Consider the following 22254-nt stretch of genomic DNA (forward strand, 5'->3'; position numbering starts at 1 on the left):
TCAGTTGGCCCTGCACGAGCTCGTGCCGTGCTATGCCGTGGGCCTGGGTCTGGGTCGGGTAGGTTACAGGTCGTGCCGTGGGTTTGGGCTAGCCTTGGGCCGAACGAAAATGTCGAAGTATTTAACAAAATACAATAATACAAAATAGATAACTAATTGGGAAAAAATTAGAAAATTTAGGGTACAATATAAGAATCTCCCCTGAAGTTTCTCTGATAACTAGAAAAACCTTTTTTCCACTTTTTCAAAAAGTTTTCAACCGTCCAGTTCGATCTGGTTTTGAAAACCATGCTTTGCAAAAACAGCTGAGCCACGTGGTTAAACTACATGTGGGTAAGACTCTAATCCTAACACAAGGAGGAGCTTGGGTTTCAAGTCGAAGCGAGGCCGAATCGGAAGGGCGATCCAAACTCAACAAACGTGAGCTTTGTGACATAATCTAGCTGTTTTGAATCCCCTGGAATTGCTTGTACCAACCAAAATGGTCTTGCCCCTTGATGTAATCGGTTCTGGGTTATGTATCAATTGGTCTTGCCCCTTGATGTAATCGGTTCTGGTTACGTATCAATTTTTTTTTTTATTTTTTGGTTAAGTACCTCGTCATTTGATCTAATAGTGAAGTTTCCTGGTGGTAATTGTCTGGGGGAGAGTTATGCTGAGTTGTCCGAATTATGCCGAGCTCCTTGATGGTTAACTGCCTGAGGGAGAGCTATGTCGAGTTGCCTGAGTTATGTTTAGTTGGGGAGAGTTATGCCGAGCTGGGGAGAGTTATGTTGAGATCCCTGATGGCGAACCGCTCGGGGGAGAGTTATGCTGAGTTCCCTGGTGGTGAGTTACCTTGGTGGACTCGTCATTTTGCCTGCTCTTAGGTGGCCTGTAACTCAGAGGATGGTGGAGCTCCCTGATGTAGTGTAACCCGACGACCCTCTGCATGAGGTGATCTCTTCTCCTTTATAGGCGGTGGGAGTTGAGGAACCTGCGAGAACTCTATATTTCCTCCTCTTTGTAGGCGGCGGGAGCTTGAGGAACCTGCGAGAACTCTATCTTTCCTCCTCTTTGTAGGCGGCGGGAGCTTGAGGAACCTGCGAGAACTCTATATTTCCTCCTCTTTGTAGGCGGCGGGAGCTTGAGGAACCTGCGAGAACTCTATCTTTCCTCCTCTTTGTAGGCGGCTGGAGCTGAGGAACCTGCGAGAACTAAACCAGGGGGCCCGGGTTTATTTATTCGGCGGGGATTCTCCGATGCCTAAGTTAGCACTTTGATTGTAAAGAACTTGAAGATGATATTAGAGGAATGAGAGAGCTAGAGAGCAGGGATTACTTCCATTTTTTCATTCTCTCCCCCTATTTTTGGGGGTCAGAGTCCTTATATAATGGTGTTCTGTCAAATCAGGCGTAACAACCTCTATAAAGTCAGGTATAACCACCTCTATCTCTCTATTGCAGCCATTACTGTCAGAGCTGAGGTGGCGGGTGTAGGCGGCTGTTGCAAAGTATGGCTCTGCCAATCAAGGGACAACTCTCAGGGTTGGCGGGCACTGCGTCGCCTGACAAGAGACGTGGGTGTAGGTCTCCGGATTTGTCAGGTAGGGTTATCAGGCAGAAGATCTTCCTGTGATATGCCGAATTGCTCTTTTATATCGAGCTACCCTGCAAGTGGCGAGTTGCATATGGTGAGCTGCCTGGGGGGGAGCTATGTCGAGCTCCCTGAGCTATTCTGAGTTGCTTGTGGTGAGCTATGTCGAGCTACCTGTGGCAAGCTATGGCAAGCTTTACCAAACTGCCTGTGGCGAGCTATGCTGAGTTGCCCAAGCTACCCAGTTGTCAAGAGGTTGCACTTGATTTGCATGAGGTGCCAAGTGTCACAATTTCATTGGAGAGCCAAATCTGCCCTCATCATTTGCCCCCCACTCCCGAGCTGAGAGCAACTCAGCGAAGGGAGTAGATTTCTTCTTTTGGCCCGTAAGTCGACGAGCTAGTAAGTGTTGATCCAATTCCTTAAGCTTCGGGAGCTGCCTGTATGTGGCGAGCTGCCTACAAGTGGCGAGCTACCTATAATGTGAGGAGGTCTCCGCCAGTTCAGTAGTGTAGCCCTTAGGCTCTGGGGACAATTTATAGTTCACTTTTGCTGATTTTGCCCATACTGATGAAGCGACTGGGTTTTTAGCAATAATGTGGCCCGTAGCGACTCGTAGTCCACTTTTCTTGACTTTGCTCATGCCAGAGAGGCGACCGGGTCTTAAGTAGTAATGTATCCCGTAGGCTTTGGGAGCGACTCGTAGTCCACTCTTCTTTGACTTTGCCCGTGCCGAAGAGGCGACTGGGCCTTTAAGCAGTAATGTGGCCCGTAGGCTTTGGGAGCGACTCGTAGTTCACTCTTTTTTTACTTTGCCCGTGTCGAAGAGGCGACTGTGTTTTTAAGCAATAATGTGGTCCGTAGGCTTTGCCTGTGAAGTGTCGAGCTGACTAGGTGCCGAGCTACCAGTGAGGTGCCGAGCTGACCAGGTGGGTGCCTTAGAGTTGTGATTGCGCTGCATCAGGTTCGTAATGCCGATCACCCACTCCTACAAGAAGCTACTAGGAGGTTGACCTTCAGGGGCAACACTACTAACTTTAGGTCGCTAGCTCACACGGGAGCCTTTGAAGGCTCGACTAGTAAGGGCGTCTATGTAGTCTATTAGCCGCCAACTCTCACGGAAGCCACGAAGAGCTCATCTTTGTAGGGGGACCTTGCGAAGAAGACTGATGAGGCTTTATCCGAATTGAAAGTAAAGTTACTTAGTCTGTTAGCTCCTTGCATAGTCTTTGAATTCATAAAAAATGTAAGCTATAAAGCGAGAGCTTCAATTTCTAAAAAGTGAGGGCTTAGCTTTTCGAGAGAAGATGACTTAGCTTTTGTAAGATGAGAACTTAGATTTTATAGGATGAGAAGTTAGCTTTTGTAGGATGAGAACTTAGCTTTTTGTAGCGTGTTCCCACAGACGACGCCAATTGATGTAACTGGTTCTGGTCACGTACCAATTTTTTTTTTTTGGCTAAGTACCTCATCATTTGACCTGCTCCCAGGAGAGGATGGTGGAGCTCCCTGGTGGTGAATTGCCTGGGGGAGAGCTATGCCGATCTCCCTAATGGCTAACCACTTGGGGGAGAACTATGTCGAGCTCCCTGATGGCTAACTGCTTGGGGGAGAGCTATGCCGAGCTCCCTAATGGCGAACTGCCCGGGGGAGAGCTATGCTGAGTTCCCTGGTGGTGAGCTACCTTGGTGAGCTACCTTGGTGGCCTGTAACTCAAAGGATGGTGGAGCTCCCTGGTGTAGCGCAACCCGACGACCCTCTGCATGAGGTGATCTCCTCTCCTTTGTAGGCGGCGGGAGCTGAGGGACCTGCGAGAACTCCATCTTTTCCTCCTCTTTGTAGGCGGCGGGAGCTGAGGAACATACGAGAACTCCATCTTTCCTCCTATTTGTAGGCGGCGAGAAGTGAGGAACCTGTGAGAACTGAACTAGGGGCTTGGGGGTATTTACCCGGCGGGGACTCTTCGATGCCTAAGTTAGCATTCTGATTGTAGAGAGCTTAAAGATGATATTAGAAGAATGAGAGAGCTAGAGAGCAAGGATTACCTCCATTTTTTCATTCTTTCCCCCTTTGTCTTTGGGGGTCGGAGTCCTTATATAGTGGTGTCTTGTCAAATTAGGCGTAACAGCCTCTGTCAAGTCAGGCATAATCGCTTCTGTTTCTCTGTCGCAGCCGTTACTGCCAGAGCTGAGGTGGCGGGTGCAAACGGCTGTTGCAGAGTACGGCTTTGCCAATCAAGGGACAGCTCTCAGGGCTGGCAGGCACGGCTCTGCCTGACAAGAGACGTGGGCGCAGGTCTCCGGATCTGTCAGGTACGGTTGTCAAGCAGGAGATCTTCCTATGATATGCCGAACTGCTCTTTTATACCGAGCTACCCTGCAAGTGGCGAACTGCCTTGGGGGGAGCTATGCCGAACTGCTTGTGGCGAGCTCTGCCGAGTTGCCTATGGTGAGCTATGCCGAGTTGCCCAAACCGCCCAGCTGTCAAGAGGCTACAATTGATTTACATGAAGTGACAGATGTCACAATTTCAATGGAGAGCCAAATGTACTCTCATCACCGAGTTCCTCCACCTCCCTTCGTCAGAAAATAATGTAGGGATCCAGACCCCCCTCTCTCTCTCTCTCTCTCTCTCTCTCTCTCTCTCTGGATTTCTACTTACCGGGTTAAGAGTATTATGTTCCTTGAAGCTTTCTTCGAGAAAGGCTGATTGTTCTTTGGAGAGTCTCAGCTTCTTCCTAGTCAAGCCGTTCTCCTTGTCACTGGCTCTTGAGGACTCTCTCTCCACCTCAACTTCAGTTCCCGAAGAAACGGTACTATTGGGAGAAGAAACTGCGGCCCCATCATTAACATCCTCTGCCGCGGGCAACCAATTGATGTCGAACCCTCTCGCCATTGCCCCTAGGTGACCTGATGAACCTGCCTCAGAATTACCTGCGACAGCCTAAAACCCATCAAGACAAATAATACATGAAGATGCCTAACAGAACAAATATAACAAAACAAAAGAGATATCAGTGGATTCTTGGCCGCATTGGGTATTACCATTTTCAGTTGGCCATGGGAAGCATAGCTGCAAAGAAGAAGGCAGGTTACGAGGGACGGGACCAGGAGGGAGAAGATCAAGCTAAATAGGCGGATCGGTAGAATCCTTTTTCTCCTCCATTTCATCTGCATCCCTTAAAGCAGAATCCCGTTCATCAGCTTCTAGTTTCTCGTCCTCTCTACTGTTAACAATCCCAACACCTAAGCCCATGCAGAACTCTAGACCTTTGGCACTAACCTCATAACTCTTGTCCGCAAAAGCGAAGGCGTTGGAGGCATCTCCCAAGCTCAAACCCAACTCCGCCACTATTCTTCATCGGATAATAGTTATTTCAGTGCTCATTTTACAAAAGGGTAAAATGGGTATTTGGAAATCCGCCACTATTCTTCGGTTAGTTATTTCAGTGCTCATTTTACAAAAGGTAAAATTGGTCTTTGTAAAAGAATTATGCATAGGTAAATGTTTTACGAATAGAAGGGAGGTTTTTGTCAAATTTTTAAAAAATTTAGGGGAGATTTTTGTTAAAGTAAAACTATAGGGGAGGTTTTTATAATTGTCAAAAACTTCAAGGGAGGTTTTTGTATTTACCCTTTATTTTATTTGAATTTGAATAATAAATGAATGAAATATTGGAAATGGAATAATATAAAAACAACATATAAATTTAAAATAAAATTACATTATTGAAAAAATAACAAATAATTTAAATAAAATTTACAAACAAAATTTACAATAATTTTAAAAATGTTATACAAATTTTCTTTTAAGTTCTATCTACATTTCATTGATTTTGTGATCATTTGTTTCTAGTGAAACATAAGGTGAAGTATTATGCATTTTTCTATTTTCAATCTATCTTCAACATTCAACCAATTTTTTAAGCATATGTATATATCTGAACTTTCATTATTCATATAATTTTTTTATAGTTTAGCATTTTAATACCCACATTACATTCAAACTCTGATGGAATTATAAACACCAAGGGGTTAGTAGATTACGTGTCATGATGGTAATAACTGGATAATTTTTTTTTTCATATTATACTCCACCAAGCTAAATTAGAAAAATTTGCTTATAAATAAAAATTAAGTTCTATAAATAAGTTTGTTGATGAAGTGGTAGTAGATTTTTGCTTTTTATTAAAGACCAAAATTTTTCTTTTCTACTATTAGAACTAGATTTTCAGAAATGGAACTTGCATTTATACAAGTTGCAGTTTTCCTTTGCCTTAGATTCATATAGACTGTATATTTCAAATAATAAATCATTTTCTTCTTTTTTATTTCCAATTCCAATATTTATATTTTTACAATATAATTCAAGTAAAACATTTAAATCATCTTTTTTAATTTTAAGATTTAATGTTGTAACTAAGCAATATAGAGAATAAATTTTCTTTCAGTGTTTTTGAATTTGTTTTTCATTATTTCAACAATTCTTTTAAATTATGAAAAAATATTTATAACCGTTGAGAAAAGAAGCAGAAAAATCAGATTGAATCACAATGTGGAAGAATTTAACTAACCATGTGAGAAACACGATCTTATGTAGGATAAACGTAATTCCAACGGCAATCCTCCCACACGGTCCTAAGAGATAACCTAATTCATGACTTCCAACAGTTTGAAAAAGCATCCGAATTGCAGAGTTCCTTACCTAAAAGATAACATAATTCATGAACACATCATGGACTTGGAGGAGAGAAAGAGCTGTAAGCCAAGATTTACCTGAAGTCATAATTCTAAATAAACATTCCAGGGAAGACAAACTTAAATCTCTAAAACAAGAGTAAATTAGTTCAACTAATCCTTTAATCTAAAGTAACATATATGATGATGGATCATGGCCTACATACTAAGGCAAGAAAAGGCCAAGTAAAGTTAAGTTAATTATGTTCTCCAAATTTTCATATGCAACTCTAACAACAGACACTGAGTGTTGACAGAAGTATGTCTGAATTGCAAATGAACGACTAAAGCAAAAATAAATATAAACATAAAAAAGAGGAACTTTAGTAAACATGACATGCCTATATCTTTGTGACCTTTCTCTGCCAATGGGTATGTTGCCTCTAGACTTAAACCTATTTCCTTATCTTCTAGATTGGAACAATTTTGGAGAAACTAATGAAAGATTTCCTATGGGAATCAAGGGAGGAGAAGAGAGATCTCAGAATTATGATTGGGTATACAAAAGAAAAATTAGGCTTTATTGGAGAAATGGTTATGGAGATTGACAATGGAAATGGATAAGTTGTGGGCTAAAGTAATTTTAAGTATACACGGACAAGTGATTGAAGGTTGGGATGTGGGAGTATCAACTTTGGCGAGCTTTTCCTTGGAAATTTATTCATGTTATTCTTTTGTGTATGATCTTTGCTTAGCAAATCTTGTGAAATTTTAGGAGCATGTTTGGGTGGGAGACATACCTTTGAAAGAGTAATTCTCTTCTATTCACTCTCTAGGTTCAAAATTAGGCCCGCTTCCACCTTTCTTACTCATTCTAACATGAACTGTGCTCTAAAATACAATTAGTTGGATAATAAACACTCGAAAATTCATTAGTTGTATCATAAAATTTTTGTAAAAAATCTTTTATACAAATTGCCATTTTATATAAATACTCAAAAATTCAAGTATAGTATCATGTGACATTCTGTATTATAAAAATTAGTAAGAATTTGTTTATAAGAAATACAAAATTCTAACATAAAATATGTAGAGTTCCATCTGTGTTGTACATCTAATACAAAATTTGTATATTTTAAATCATAATTTTAATAAAAATATTTAAATTCTTGTTTTCTTGTTCTATAACTTCTAATATACAAAATACAATTTCTAGTTTTTAAAATATGAGGAGAAATAATATTTAAAGCATCTTGAACACATAAATTTAAGATGTGACATGCACACATAATATAAAATAATTTACCATTTAATCATGATTTTAATTGAGATTTTAAAATATTTATTGCTGCATCATTTTTACTAGCATCATCAAAACTAATAGAAAAGAGTTATTTTCAATTCCACAATTATGTAAAGTATTTAAAATACTTATACCAATTGCTAAGCCAATATGTGGCCATTCAAAGCTGGTAAAACTTAAAATTCTTTTTTGTAAAAGCCCATTTTCATCAATAAAACGACTAGTAACACAATTTCAAGCTTAGTATCCTCATCTAATAAAAATGGTTATTATTATGTATAATATATTTTTCTTCTTCTCTAATGACTTAGAATATGTTTACCTAAGTGGCCAATACCACCCTTGCTATTATAACTAAAGTCACTCCTACATTCAATGTAAACGACTCATTTTCCCTTGCCCTTAACTTCTTCTATGGTAAATACTTCCCAAACAAGGCTAGTCAATTTATTGCCCTTCTTTTTCTTTCCTTTAGTAATAGTATTAGGGGTGGGAACTCTGGCAATATTAATAACATCCATATCAATGCTAACACTATATTGCAATTGAACATCATTGACATTGAACGTGTTTAAAAATTGGTTTTAGGAAGAACCAACCATTTTTTTAAATTGTAAAAAAAATAATTTAATTGCACTTACCCATATTACCGATTCAGAATCTCAACTTAATTTCAACAATTGAAGCCTCTAAGCCTCCCAAATTGATAACTTAAGATAATTGAGCAAGCCTTCTTGTTGAAACTTGAATAAAGTTGATAATTGAAGAGTAGAAAAAAATATATGAGAGTATGGGATAGTTTAATAATTGGTGTGATGAAAATGATGGGGATAAGAGTAATTATAGGAATTAGAAATAATTCAATTGGCCAAAATACATAGGGTATTTATGTACCCCCCCCCCCCCCCAAAAAAAAAAAAACAAAACAAAAAAACAAAAACTAACAATTAAAGCATGAGGGGAGCAAGCTCCCAATGGCTAGTTTCCTTAGGCAAGCCACACTCGATCCTTTATGGCCCACAAGCCATGCCATGTCAAGCCATTCCACGTTTTGGGCCATGTTGACATGCAAGTTGTGGGCAACACAACCTGCTCGATTGTGCTATACCAACCCATGGGCCTGGAACTAAGGTTCAAAATATCGATATGCTAATAAGGGCATATTGGGCGAATCAATACACATTTTGGAGCCACTTTTTTATTTATTTTCACAACCAGTTCAAGGGGCCGGTTTAGGTCTCCTCTATCCCCTAAATCGGTCAAACCTCCGATACACCCATTGTAGGGGTGTACCGAAGGGGTCTCGAAACGATATGCATCGACCAATACCAAAGTTCAAAGTATCAACACGTATCGGCGGATACGTATCGTTCCAGGACCCCACCGATACGCCCCTACAGTGGGTGTATCGGGGGTTTGACTGATTCAGGGTGTGGAGGAGGTCTAAACCGTCTCCCCTGAACCAATTGCAAAAAAAAAAAGCACCAAAAGCTGTATCGATTCGCCTGATACGCCAATATTGGTGGCATATCGATATTTTGAACCTTGGCCAATACGGGCTGATATGTGTTGACACTTTGAATCTTGCTTGGAACCCAAGCCATCACAGCCCATCTCATCACGTCATGCCCACCATAACCTATGTGCTGTCATACCAGCCTGTAGGTGGCACGACCCGATTTACACCTCTAAATAGATTCCTTTGTCATTGTTTCGAATTGTGAAAATTAATAAAAAAAAATGAGATAGGAAGGATAGATAAAAACTTTTAAAGAATTTAGTTCCAAATTATAAATTTAAACGTAAGAAAGGTAAACTAACATCACTTTGATCACAGTTCGAATAGTGTGTATGTTATATGAAACACATCTAACCCCAGCAATAAACATACTCATCAAACGGGAAATTTAAAAACACGTTCTAATTTTAGATTTTAAACTTCGTAGACAAGAAATACAATATGTAGCTAAGAACATGTGTTCCATGTAATTGATAGGAAGTTAGGAATGTTTGTTTTGAAATAGAGAGAGAGAGAGAGAGAGAGAGAGAGAGAGAGAGAGAGAGAGGGAGCAGCTAATAGTAGCCTAATACAAACTCATCCTCATTATCCACATGGCCGCCGGCTTGGATACAATAGAAAAATGAAAAAGAAACACCAAGAGAATTCAGACACCTCATGCCAACTTTCTACATTTCTCTTCTAATTTACAAAATATCAGACAAATTACACTTCACATCAAACTGAGGATTAGAAAAATTCCTCTGCAAAGAGGCAACATAATCTACACACAGGCATTGGGTTTCATAAAATACCATTCTTCCACGAGTCAACTGTCTAAATTGACCTTTTGGAGTGCTAACTCCGTGGCAATGAGTCTGAGCAACACTTGGACGAGTTCTCTAACTCTTGCTTCCCTGCCCACGAAAAGTGACAACGTAAGGACAGAATTAAAACATTAGGATGATAGTCTAATATCTTTCCCATATTATTTATATTTGATTAGCGTGGTTGCTCAACAACTTCGAAGTGTGCTGCTCAAACCTTGAAACAACAAGTTCACAAAAGGATGGAAGCAGAACAAGCAGATGTGCACGATTCTCATTCCTGGTCAGACCCTCTTTCAAATACTGTTGTAGTGGAAGAACATCTACTGTATCAGAATGAATTACAAGCCGTGCCAGCTCTTGGAGGACGTAAATAACTTCTTCAACTCTCACTGTTGGCAATGGAGACTCACCTGTGAAAGAGTTGTATTTCAAAACTTCTGAAGAGCAACTTGGGAGGTGAAAATGCAAATAAACCTTAGGAACCAAACACCAGCAATGACAAGATAAAAAATTACACAAGGAAGGTACCTAAGTCATTCTCGTCTATCAGGAACCTGTCCAATATGTATTGGCATCTGCCTATGAGTACGATGATTGAGATTTTGCTAACTTCAGATCTCTGTGAGTTCCAATCATTGGCTTGGCTGTTATAACTGTGAAAACATAACAAGCAGAATAACCATCCAAATATATGCAATATGCAACTAGATTGAAAATATAATAAGAACACCCAGGCTTCTGATTGGAGAAGCATAAAAAGAAATGTTTCACCCACTACTTCATTGGTTTGGTAATGGAGAGATGCTGGTCAGATGAAGTCAATGGTCTTACCTAATGATGGAATAACTCCAAAAAATCTAATTTCAAGTACAAACCATCACTCATTAAAGTTCCTAAAAGTCTTTCATCAAAGAAAAGAGGTTATAGGAAGTGTAACAGATAGAAAGAGGAAGGGGAAAAATACAGAGGGGATTGATACCATAGGTCTTACAGCTACAGTATCAAATTCAAGAATAAGTAATAAAAACTTTGAGGCAAAAGCCATGGTAGCCTGCTAAAGCAATCTATGGAAATCGACGTTTCACAAACTAAAAAACTGAAGTAACGGTTGGGATAAATCTTTGCTATAAGAGGACTTGCCTGCACAAAGAAAATAACTTTTGTAAGCAAGTCAGGGAGAACCTGCTGCAGTGAGGAGGCATAAGTCCTACAGTTTGTAATGGTAAACAGCATGTTCGGGATGCACAACGGTCCAGAACGGTAACCAGTCGTTGTAAAATCTGCACAAGTTAAAATAAGATGCTTGAAGTGAATAATAGAAAATAAGCACTGTCTTACTAATGGTAAACAAACAATTAGTAAATGGAATATTAGGAAACATGGTGTACATTCAGGGTTCCAGGATGTAAACTTAATTGGACCACCAAGGACTAAGAGGTTTCCTAGCTCAAATTGGATGATCCTTGAGACCTTAACCATATGACACATTGGATTCCTTATGGCACTTCACTTAACCTGGCAAGAGTTAAAGATAGAAGCCAGGTCAAATAAGTGTGGTCAATCCAATAATTTAGTTATGGTCCATGAGATCTCGTTGGTCAATGAGCTGGTGGCTACCAAACCCTGCATGTACATGTGTCGTAGTATATTATTTGTATTGCATTGGCACAATAACTGTCAGCAGTTCATCTAGAAAGAAAGTTACATCTGTAGGAGCATCAGTTTTTGTCTTGAGAATCTTGTCACCCAAAACATTTAAAATGATTATCTCAAGAGATTCATCAGCCTTGAGTGCCACCAGTGAGACACTGTTGGAAGGAAGAGCATGGCCGCAAGAACCCATGAGGAATACTTCATAAACATCAGCAATTTCTTTCCAGAGACGTATTCTAAGAGGTTGAATTATATCTGAATCTGGACCAAAATCCATGCTTTCCCTGATGACATCTTCAATAAGAATACGGTTGAAGCCTTCAACAGCTAATCTCCAAAGTGTGCAATCAGGGTTATCTCTTCTTGTTGTCATACACCTTAAAAAAATTTCGTTCTCGTTAACATTCCACATGTAGCAACATCATCCAAGCTTTTTTACCTAGGACTACAAGCAAGAACAGTAGTTGCCAATCCAGAACCTTCATGAAAGTCATTGGTTATATCAACCAGGAAAAGACAATTGTCGATATGAACCTTATCTAAAAGCATCACCTACAATCATGATTTAACTGTGCATTGTTTAACTAAGCTAAGAATCTCCATTCTCTTCTAATATAATGAATAGTATAAATAAATTAAACTAAAAATGATCAAAATATCATATATTATTATTAAAATGAACTAGCAATGACTTTGATATTGTATTTCATGAGCAAAATGAATTGAAAAATACTTGCATGAAACTTGAACCAAAGACCATTCAGTAAAAGCACAACATTCAAACTAACTTTTCTAATAGATACAATATGAATTTTAAGTACATATGAGCATTATATTTAAATCAAACCAAATTATATCGAATTGGATTTGAGTGGATCTGAAATCGATCCTGGGATCTAACTCAAATTCAAATTTGGACAATCAAATATGATTTTCAGCTCTACTTAGGAATTATCTGGTAGATTTGGTTGACTCCCTGACTTGAAGAATGTAGTCACCAACTCATTCCCTAAAAAAGACAACTAAAACCTCCTTTTATTATTTCCTTTAAGGTGTCCTAGGAGACCTTTTGAAATTCAAATCTTGTCCTTCCTGGGATTGCAGATCCTATCACCTCATGTGCATCACGTGGATGACTAGGATCAATTTGATCAGAGCTTGACTGCCCCATTTGGTTCATGGATGTTGGGTCTCAATCCAAATTTGCCTCTGATGTAGATGAAATATCCTGCTCCAACAACATCGGCTCTTTATCCTCCCATCCACAATGTTCTTTGGTTTTGTTTACGACTTCCTTGAACCTATTTCTTCAACCACACCATCTACCATGGTGCCAGCTTTTTTCTTGGTTTAATACCAGCAACAAACAACTAAAAGAATTACTTGAAGCTGATTTTATGCACAGCCCCACTACTGCCATTGGTTTCCTGTAAAATCTTAACATCCTCGTGTGTGCTGATAGTCTCTTTTCTCCTTAAGTTCTCCAGCACTTGAAAAATTCCTAGTAAGAACTCCAGCCATATCATAATCATATATATTATGCCCCCAGTACAATGTTTATCAATGCTGGCACTGAGCCTTTCCAGCTTACTTCCATTTGTACCCACTCACAACTGTCCTTTTCAATATTCACATCATTTACTTGAATGAATCCCCCACATGTCACCCACCATCTCAATGATCTTCCTGTTGCAAGATGCAATAGTAGCCCAAAATCCCTAATCTAACATTATGAAACCTCCAGTTCATCTTCCATGTTGCTGGAGATACTAGGGTAGCAGCTTCCTATCCAAAGTCACTAGCCATAAATCATTAAGTCCAATGACCATCCTTTAGAATCCTCAATGCCTCCTGTTCCAATGGCAACAAAATTAGAAGCATTCATTGAGGTAATCTTAAACTTCTGGGCATCCTCATCCATCAAGATGACTGCCATCCCACACACCCATAGTTGTCTAAGGTGACATCCAGACAACAAGGTGCCCATGGAGAGTCACCTCACTTACTCATGTATCTATTTTGTTCATGCCCCTATGAAATACCTGTATAACTACGGTCTTTATTTTTTTAGATTATATAATAAAATAGACATTATATACTAGTTTTGTTTTATTATTTTCTTATTGCTAGGGTTCAATCAACAGAGATATGGGTGTAACCCTCAAAAAGACTTCAAAACCTGAACCAATAATCATAGAAGAACATAAAATTTTGTCCAATCAACACATTCATCATCATCATCATCTCCTAGGACAATAACAAGTATTTTCTGAATTTTCTTTCCTTTCTTCTTTTTCTTCTCATGGATTTATCAATTTTCTATGTTTTAATATGAAGTTTATACTTTTATATGAATATTATAGATACTTATTAATGAAAAATGGTTGGTGGTTGCTATAGAACCTAGAGAATTACCCTAGGATTCATGATTTTTGTTTAAACAAAATGCATTACCTAGGTGGTTGTAATGGGTGATTAGTTGTGGGCCTCTTCTTCTTCACGTCTTAGTTTTATTCCTGTAATGGGCCTGAAGTTATTAGGCTTGAATTAGTTCTTTTATTTTGTGTCTGAGTGTCCTTTAGTAATCAGGGGCACATCAGTCTTTTTATGTACTTGCTGCCAATTCATGGTTTTTCTTCATGTCTTAGTTTTATTCCGGATGAGAGCACACTTGCCGCCAATTCACTCTCTTCTCTCTTCTCTATTTTCTCTTTCTCTTGCCCTAAACTCTGTTACAGGTTTGCAAACATGGTACCAGAGCTGTAATAATCCAACTTCAATGAGTCGAACTTCTCCTTTTTCTTCTATCTTCTTGTTTTATTTCTGGTTACTGACTAAGAAGCTCCAGTTCTGATCATTGTGTACAAAAAGGTTTGTATCTAGGGTTTCTCTATAGTAAATATGTGAAACCATAAGCAGTATCTAAGTAAATGACCCTAGTTTCTAAGATACAAGTACACAACTACAACCCCAAACATAGGGTATAAGAGATCACTCCTAATAGGGACTAGGGACTAGTGGAAACTTGAGAAATAGGGAGTACTCTAGAAATCCAAGAACTCCATAAAACCAAAATAATCCACTCTATTGCAGTGTTTTAAAAGGCATGGGAGGCGTATGCCTGGAGGCGTGCTTCCAGAAGAGGCGCTCCCAAAACACCCTGAGGCGTATGCCAGAGGCACTAACACCTCTGAGGTGTATGCCTCAGACACAAGAGGTGTATGCCTCATACACTTTTTTCATGAGGCGTGCTGGAGGCATACGCCTCATGCACACCTTGTATAAAAAGACAGAAAAAAAAGAAAAAAGAAAAAAAAAAGGAAAGGAAAGGAAAAGAAAAGAAAGGGAAGGGAAGGAAAAAGAAAGAGAAGAAAAGAAAAGAGAAAAGGAAAGAAAAGGAAAAGGAAAGGGAAGGGAAGAAAAGATAAGGGGAAAGAAAGTGGTCTGCCCCCGGCCCCTTCGGTTGGGGGCTTCGCCCCCCGCTCGCCTCTGCTTCGACAAGACCCCCCTCCCCCCTTTCAACTAGTGCTATGCACCTTTATTCTTCTTAATATAAAATATTTTTATTAAAAATAAAGAAAAAATAGTATCCCCCTTCCTCTTCTTCGTCCTCCCCTTCCTCGTCCTTTTTCCTCCTGACCCCCCTCCTCTTAAGGAGGCTTATGCCTCTTACGTTTTGAACTACACCTCACGCCTCTAGGTAGTGGAACGCCTCACGTCATGCCTCCATCTTTTAAAACATTGCTCTATTGTGATTCAAAGAGGATAAAATGACCATCACTGCTGGTTTAACCCAATAGTGCTAAACAAAAAATTCTCTTTTCTTGATTTTCATGTAAATATTTAATACTCCTTTGGTCTTTCCTTGAGCACTAACCTTCAATTAGTTCTCTAAAAATCATCTAAAACCAGGGTAGCATAATGATTTGATCAGCTTCTTTAATAGTCCATGCAGATTGTTGATCCTAAATTTGCATGACATTCAGCAAAAAGAGGCAAAATGATCAGTTTACCCATGTTCATCTCTCTCTCTCTCTCTCTCTCTCACCCTTTGTAAGAAACATATAAAGGTTAGACTCCTTCAACTCAAATACTACCTAAAGAACAAAAAAAAATTTCTTCAAAAATTTCTTTTTTTTTTCAATATTTTCTATTTGAGCAAAAAACATTTAAATGACAAATCAGGATGAGGAATTGATCTAACTTAACAAAGAATTACCCCAACCATTTGGGGCCAGCTATGTGAATCTTGATTTCAAGTCTACTCTATCAAGATCTTATATCATTTATTATGCCAAGTTTGGTGGCATGTATACTTCTCTTGTGATAATGTCTGTGGGGGTGGAGATACATAATTAGAGTTGTCAACAGGATAGTTTCAGAAACAAGTCAAACACAGATAAAACAGGCTGTTAAAAATTACACCACAATGTTGTAATTGTTTTATAGTATAGGTTAATACTGGCATATCAGCCAATCTGACATATAGAACCAAATGTCAGATGAATATTGAAAGATTAAGTCAAGGTTACAACAAACTTACCTTCCAAGACCTTGAATAATTTCAGGAAACATCTTGTATTTTTCTACAGCAGGAGTCAAAAGAAAAAGGTCTACCAGTACTGGGATAAGCTTTTCCCCAAATATATAACTTTGCATGCTTGCCACTATATCCTTAATTGCGGAATCAGAATCATTAGGAACACCAGAATTCATCGTATTCTGATTTTCTATGGGAACATTTTTTGAATCTTCAATACTGTCTTTGTTTGAAACAGAATTGACATCCAGTTGAGGTGTCATTCCTACAATTTCTGGGTGATGATCATTGCTGCCGGCTTGTTCTGTATCACCATCTTTTTGTGAAGGAGATTCAAATCCAGGAAGGTAATTCAAAAGCTCAGATAGAAAATGTGACCACATTGAAGGGAGGTGCTCAGGTGGACGAAGCTGTGGTAGAATTTCCAGCATGGTACGCTGAACTGGTGGAACATGTCCCTGGAGGAAATGGTCCCAGTTAGGCATAAAAGTTCCTTTGTAAAGGATAGCCTGAAGACACTAGGTACATTATGTAGTAGGCATACATAAATTTTCCAGACAAATAGAAACACTCTAAAGCACCACATTCAAGGTGCAAAACGTAAACATTAATGCGATACAAGTAGCAGCAAATTCCACATGAAAGTTAAAAGGAAAAAATAAAAGCAGGAAGAATGGGAAAAATGACACAAGAGAATTGACTTACAATTTCTGCTTCCACATTATCAGTGACACTCTTGGGCTGTTTGACAGCTAAAAGTATGATTTCTAGCAACAGTCTATACATTCCATCGTCAAACATATTCTGAGCCTGTACATATAGTTCACCTGCCAAATATTTAGTTTAGTATATAAATACATGGGGAATAAAGTTGCCTACTGTGTCGGTCCACATCTTGCTGATAAAATCATGGGCCATTTAACAAAAGATGATGACATTATGACAAATAAAATTGGAAGGACTCAGTTACTGGTACATTACCAAGACCATGCAGAATTTCCTGCTTCACCTTGTCCGCTGCATTTCCACTATAATTTGGAGAGCTTTGAAGAACAAACTTATAAACATCAACCACAGACTTCAGGTAAGGCATTGGCAAGTTTCCCTGATTCAGGCAATGTACTATTTTAGTATGTAGAACAAGAACATATCAATTAAGCCAACCCATTGAGAACAAATCGCCATGTTCTAAATGAAAATCAACAGAAATCTAAATGGGCATCATATGTGGTTTACTTTATGTAGCAATCAAGCCCCTGCTGAAGACCACCCAATGGTTACCTTAGGAGAATGTGAAATAACAGTTGTTTGTAAACAATTTATTGCTGCAAGGGCCACCTCTTTACTACCATTTAAAATGCTATTCCTTACAAAGAGCAGCAAAGACTCCCATCCTTCAAAAATGAAAGCCATCAATTATGAAATGTCAATTTATTACTCATATGTAAATCAATGTGGCCGCAGTCAGCTGAAATATTATACATGATTAGACCCACCTGACCAGAAGTTGCTTAAACTTCTCAGGAAAGGGAAAAAGAAGCGTAGGATGCGTGCAATTCCACCTAAAACCAATACAAGTGTCTCATCCCACTGTTTTTGAGCTGTATTACGACTGCAAGTTTATCAAACAGGTGAAATATTGGTAAAAATACATAAAAATTATGTTGATAAGAAGAAGATTTCCTAGGACAGGATTGATAATTTACATGCCTGTGATGTATAAGCATGTGAACTGCTTTTCCTCGTCGGGTTCCAAGTTCTTTCCCTTGCCATTCATCAGTCGATGAAGTTGCTGCCTGGAAAAAATATTCGTAACTGTTGAGAAAAGAAGCAGAAAAGCAGATTGAATCATAATCTGGAAGAATTTCAACTTACCATGTGAGAAACACAATCTAATGTAGGAAAAACGTAATTCCAAAGGCAATCCTCCCACATGGTCCTTGAAAATTTCTGTCCATGACTTCCAAGAGTCTGAAAAAGCATCCGAATTGCAGAGTTCCTTACCTGAAAGATAACATAATTCATGAACATATCCATGGACTTGGAGGAGAGAAAGAGCTGTTAACCAAGATTTACCTGAAATCATAATTCTAAATAATTATTCCAGGGAAGACGGACTTAAATCTCTAAAACAAGAGTAAACTAGTACAACTAATCCTTTAATCTAAAGTAACATATATGATGGATCATGGCCTACATACTAAGGCAAGAAAAGGCTAAGTAAAGTTAGCACGGGTCTGTCAATCATCTTTTCCAAATTTTCATATGCAACTCTAACAACAGTCACTGAGTGTTGACGAAGTATGTCTGAATTGCAAATGAACAACTAAAGCAGAAACAAATATAAACATAAGAAAAGAAACTTTAGTAAACATGACATGCCTATATCTTTGTGACCTCACTCTGCTTGGATATTGCAATTCTCGACCCTTTAGGATGTCCTGAATCAGTAGGCACTGCCTGGCTAACAGCCAGGTAAAGGCTTCCACTCTTGGGGGCATTGGTTTCCCCCACTCCCTAAATTGGATCGGCTTCCACCATATTTCTGATCAGAATAGAGTACATTGACTTGACTGTAAATTTTTCATCCTTGCACTCCTTCCACCATCTGATGTCATCACCTGACGGGTTAGCTTCCAGAGGCTGCAATTTTGGTAGCAGCTCCACACATTCCTCCAACTCCCAGTTGAGGAGAGGTCTTCTAAAGTTTGGAATCCACACCACAGAACCATTTGAAACTTCATAACATTCAGAAATAGGCACTCCCTTCCGACCCAACCTGTACAGCCTTGGACATAACTCACAAAACTTCCCAATTCAAGACCAATCATCCTCCCAAAACATGATGCTAGATCCCCTTCCCACCCTCCAAGAATAATGGGGAACCATCAGAGAGTTGAAACACATTATCCCTGTTAACAGGTGTATTACAAGTACTGTTCACAGACTTGGTACCCGCAGGGGTATTTTTGTAATTCTGTAGACATATTGTTATGTATGGCCAGAATAGTATAAATGCAAAGCTTCATTCGTCTGAAGCTAAGTTTTTGAGGCCTTAACTCTGTAGCCTCTTATTCTTCTTCTTCTTCTTCTTCTTCTTCTTCTTCTTCTTCTTCTTCTTCCTTCTTCCCTTCTTCTTCTCCTTCTCCTGCTCAACATGGTATCAGAGCAGGACTGTCCAAGCCTGGAAAACAGCCAGCTGAGGTCTCTCTCCACTGCTGCGTAGAAGCTATAGTCCTAATGCTCGAAGACAAGGAGAGGAAGCATTCTCTAGTGCTGCGGATTGCTTCCACTGTGGAGTTGGGTTCTGCTACATGAAAGCTGACTGTTCAACTTCCTGGCACAGAAAAAAGGGTTCTGCTACTGACTGTTCAACTTCCAGCCTTAGGTGCTGGTAGCTGGTGTGGCTCGGCTAAGAAGTCTATGGAAATCCATCTCAGATGTTCGAAGGAAGGTTCTGACCTGAAGAGAAATTCAAATCCATGACTGTTCTACCTATTCACAGTTCGGGTGACATAGGGACTGAAACTTTTTTTCCTGTTTATGGCTCTCTTCTTGCACGACTGTTAATGTCCCAAAATCTGTGTAGGGACTGTTCCCCTTCCTCCAATTGTATGTTGCTCTATTCAACTCTCCAAGAGACTGGTTGAACCCTAGACCCTAAGTGATTGTTCGGCTGTCCTGGAAAGTGGATATCAGCCGATTAGGTGTGGTGCACCACCACTTGTATTGCTGTTTCTACTGAGTTTTTTTTTTTTTTTTTCTCTCGGTTGAGAAGCTGTATTGAAGTTGCAAAACTGTAGATCATTCAGACCTGGTTACACTGCAAGAGCAGTTCGTATATTGTTCTGTGGACTCCTACACAGTGTAGGTCATACATCCTAGTACTGCAGCTGCAGTGTTTGCGTTTGGTTCTCTGTGAAACTGAAAATTAGCAAGTGCCTAGTTGTGGACTGTAATAGCTCTGTAAGGCAGTGTGCCTGTGTTTTTGAGTACTTCTAAACCTAGAATCATGAATAAGGAAAGATTGTGGTGCACTAATTGTCAGAAGCCCCGACACACCAAAGATACTTGTTGGGATCTCCATGGGAAACCAAAGTGGGCTCAGGATTTACCCATGAAGCAAGGCTCAGATGTAATTAGAAGACCTGGGCAACAAGGTACCAAGAAACACCACATGGCAAATATGGTTACTCGGGAGAATCAGCCCTCCACTTCTACTGTGCCTCAAACACCACATAGCCAACACAGCTACTCTGGATCAAACCCAAGGGAGGATATTGTAAACTCCTTCTGTGACCATTTGGAGCTTTATGGTAGAGCAATTCTCCAGATGGATGCTCCTCCCACCACCTCTTTTGCATCCATATCATGTAATCTTGCCACAGCTTTCCATGCTGCCTCACACAACCTTGACTCTCCATGGATCATCGATTCTGGAGCGCCAAAACACATAACTGGTATGCCCTCTTACTTTCAAACTTATTGCCCTCTTTCCGGAAGAGAAAGCGAGACTAGCTGATGGATCATACACTTCCATAGCTGGTCAAGGAACTCTCTCTCTTCCCCTCGGCCTTACTCTTTCTGATGTTCTTCATGTTCCAAAATTCCCTATGAATTTGTTCTCAGTCAGTAGTGTTACAAATTCCTTGAACTATTCTGTGACTTTTTTCCCTACCTATTGTGTGATTCAGGATTTGGCCTCGGGGAGGATGATTGGTGGGGGACACATGGTTGATGGACTCTACATGCTGGAGAATACGGCTGGTCTTCATGTTACAGAGTCTATGAGTCGGTTCAAAAAGAGTAAAATGTATTTGTGGCACTGTCGTCTGGGTCATTTGTCTTTTGAGACCTTGAAATCGGTTTTTCCAGAACTGTGTAAGTCAATGTCTGTTTCTAATTTTTCTTGTCAAACATGTCAGTTAAGCAAGCATCATTGTAGGCAAGCAAGCATTGTAGAATTCAATGTCAATGTCTATTTCAAACTCTTTTGCATTGTCTGATTAGAATATTTGAATCTCGGTCTGAAATTGGGTGAAGAGCATCCGCTGAAAATCTTGGATAATTTTTGGTACTTCCTCATGGGTTCGCATTGGATATACCCAAGTGTATCTGGAATAATCGTCAATGAAGGTAATGAAGTACTTGTAGCCACTCTCAGAAGGTAAAGTAACAGGGCCCCACACATCAGAATGCACAATGTGAAAAGTATATGTGGATGACATAATTGTTACTGGTGACTGGGAGGATGAAATTCAAAGTTTGAAGGGCTTCCTTGCCACACGGTTCGAAGTGAAAGATCTAGGACCTGCCAAATACTTCCTAGGAATTGAGGTTGCCCGATCAAAAAAGGGTATCTTCATCTCCCAAAGGAAATATGTCCTAGACTTGCTTAAGGACACTGGAAAGATTGAGGTTGTTAGCGTAGGGGTATTTCTATCTTTATACCTTGATTGATGTTGCTGATCTGTAATGTTGTGTTGAAACATGTGCTCTTAAGTAAGGGCACATAGGTCTTTTTAGTTATGTTTTAATAATAATATAAATACTTACTGGCCGACTGGGAGAAGTTATGTTGACTCTTTCAGTTCGAACCAGAACTCTCTTCTCTCTTTCTCTCTTTCTCTCTTTCTCTATCATTCTTTCTTCTTCTACATAACTGAACTCAGTCAGGCCGAACTCTAAGGCAGACCTGAATTCTAACATGATATCAGAGCAGGTTAAATCTGCCTAGATTTCTGCTTGCCTAGGGTTCATTCTCTGCGCACCCTATCTAGGGTTTTCCTCTTTTTTTTTTTTTTTTTTTTTTTTTTTTTCCTGTATTCGATTGGAGATAAGGGAAAGGGCTGAAAAGGAGTGATCGCCCTCTTCCCTTGGGGGTCTCTATGCCTCCAGTCAGGTCGTATGTGGTCAGTTGCTGTGATTTCTAAGATCGCCCTCTCCTAGTAGAGGAAGAATAGAGGGCCGAATTGTGTGTGGTTGTTGTGTGTGAAGCGGCTGTTGTGTGTGGACTGCTCTCCTGCTCGCATGGGTGTTACTTCAGCGATAAGGTAAGAGATTTCAGTTCTAGGTTTTTTTGAAGAGATATGATCATATAGTGTTTCGGCCAGTAAGTGCTAGGGTTTATGTTGGTTTCTTTGTGCATGTTGAAGGAAGAGATATGATCATATAGTGGT

The 22254-nt window shown here is 39.5% G+C and overlaps 1 protein-coding gene and 1 long non-coding RNA gene across 2 annotated transcripts in view; both read right to left on the reverse strand.

The window, feature by feature from the left end:
- Window positions 1–256: 256 nt before the first annotated feature.
- LOC148879218 (uncharacterized) lies at window positions 257–4921 on the reverse strand. The gene is made up of 2 exons (XR_016104147.1): window positions 4620–4921; window positions 257–4508 (listed from the first exon to the last, which is right to left on the reverse strand). It is a non-coding gene; the product is annotated as an uncharacterized LOC148879218 (long non-coding RNA).
- A 4594-nt stretch (window positions 4922–9515) lies between these two features.
- Window positions 9516–22254, reverse strand: part of LOC148879219 (ARM repeat superfamily protein) — a 129608-nt gene continuing 116869 nt past the window's right edge. Inside the window, exons 31-42 of the mRNA XM_088974156.1 lie at window positions 17951–18079; window positions 17786–17871; window positions 17572–17687; window positions 17357–17469; window positions 17057–17180; window positions 16781–16902; window positions 16079–16533; window positions 11588–11912; window positions 11065–11162; window positions 10411–10535; window positions 10097–10292; window positions 9516–9969 (exon numbers count right to left, since the gene is read on the reverse strand). Of these exons, the coding sequence (XP_088830282.1) occupies window positions 9882–9969; window positions 10097–10292; window positions 10411–10535; window positions 11065–11162; window positions 11588–11912; window positions 16079–16533; window positions 16781–16902; window positions 17057–17180; window positions 17357–17469; window positions 17572–17687; window positions 17786–17871; window positions 17951–18079 (1977 nt within the window). The 3' untranslated portion in view covers window positions 9516–9881. The remainder of the gene's footprint in view (window positions 9970–10096; window positions 10293–10410; window positions 10536–11064; window positions 11163–11587; window positions 11913–16078; window positions 16534–16780; window positions 16903–17056; window positions 17181–17356; window positions 17470–17571; window positions 17688–17785; window positions 17872–17950; window positions 18080–22254) is intronic.

Source organism: Nelumbo lutea, chromosome 1, assembly GCF_056320005.1.
Source record: "Nelumbo lutea isolate HS-2025 chromosome 1, American lotus-T2T, whole genome shotgun sequence".
In the NCBI taxonomy this organism is placed as follows: Eukaryota; Viridiplantae; Streptophyta; class Magnoliopsida; order Proteales; family Nelumbonaceae; genus Nelumbo; species Nelumbo lutea.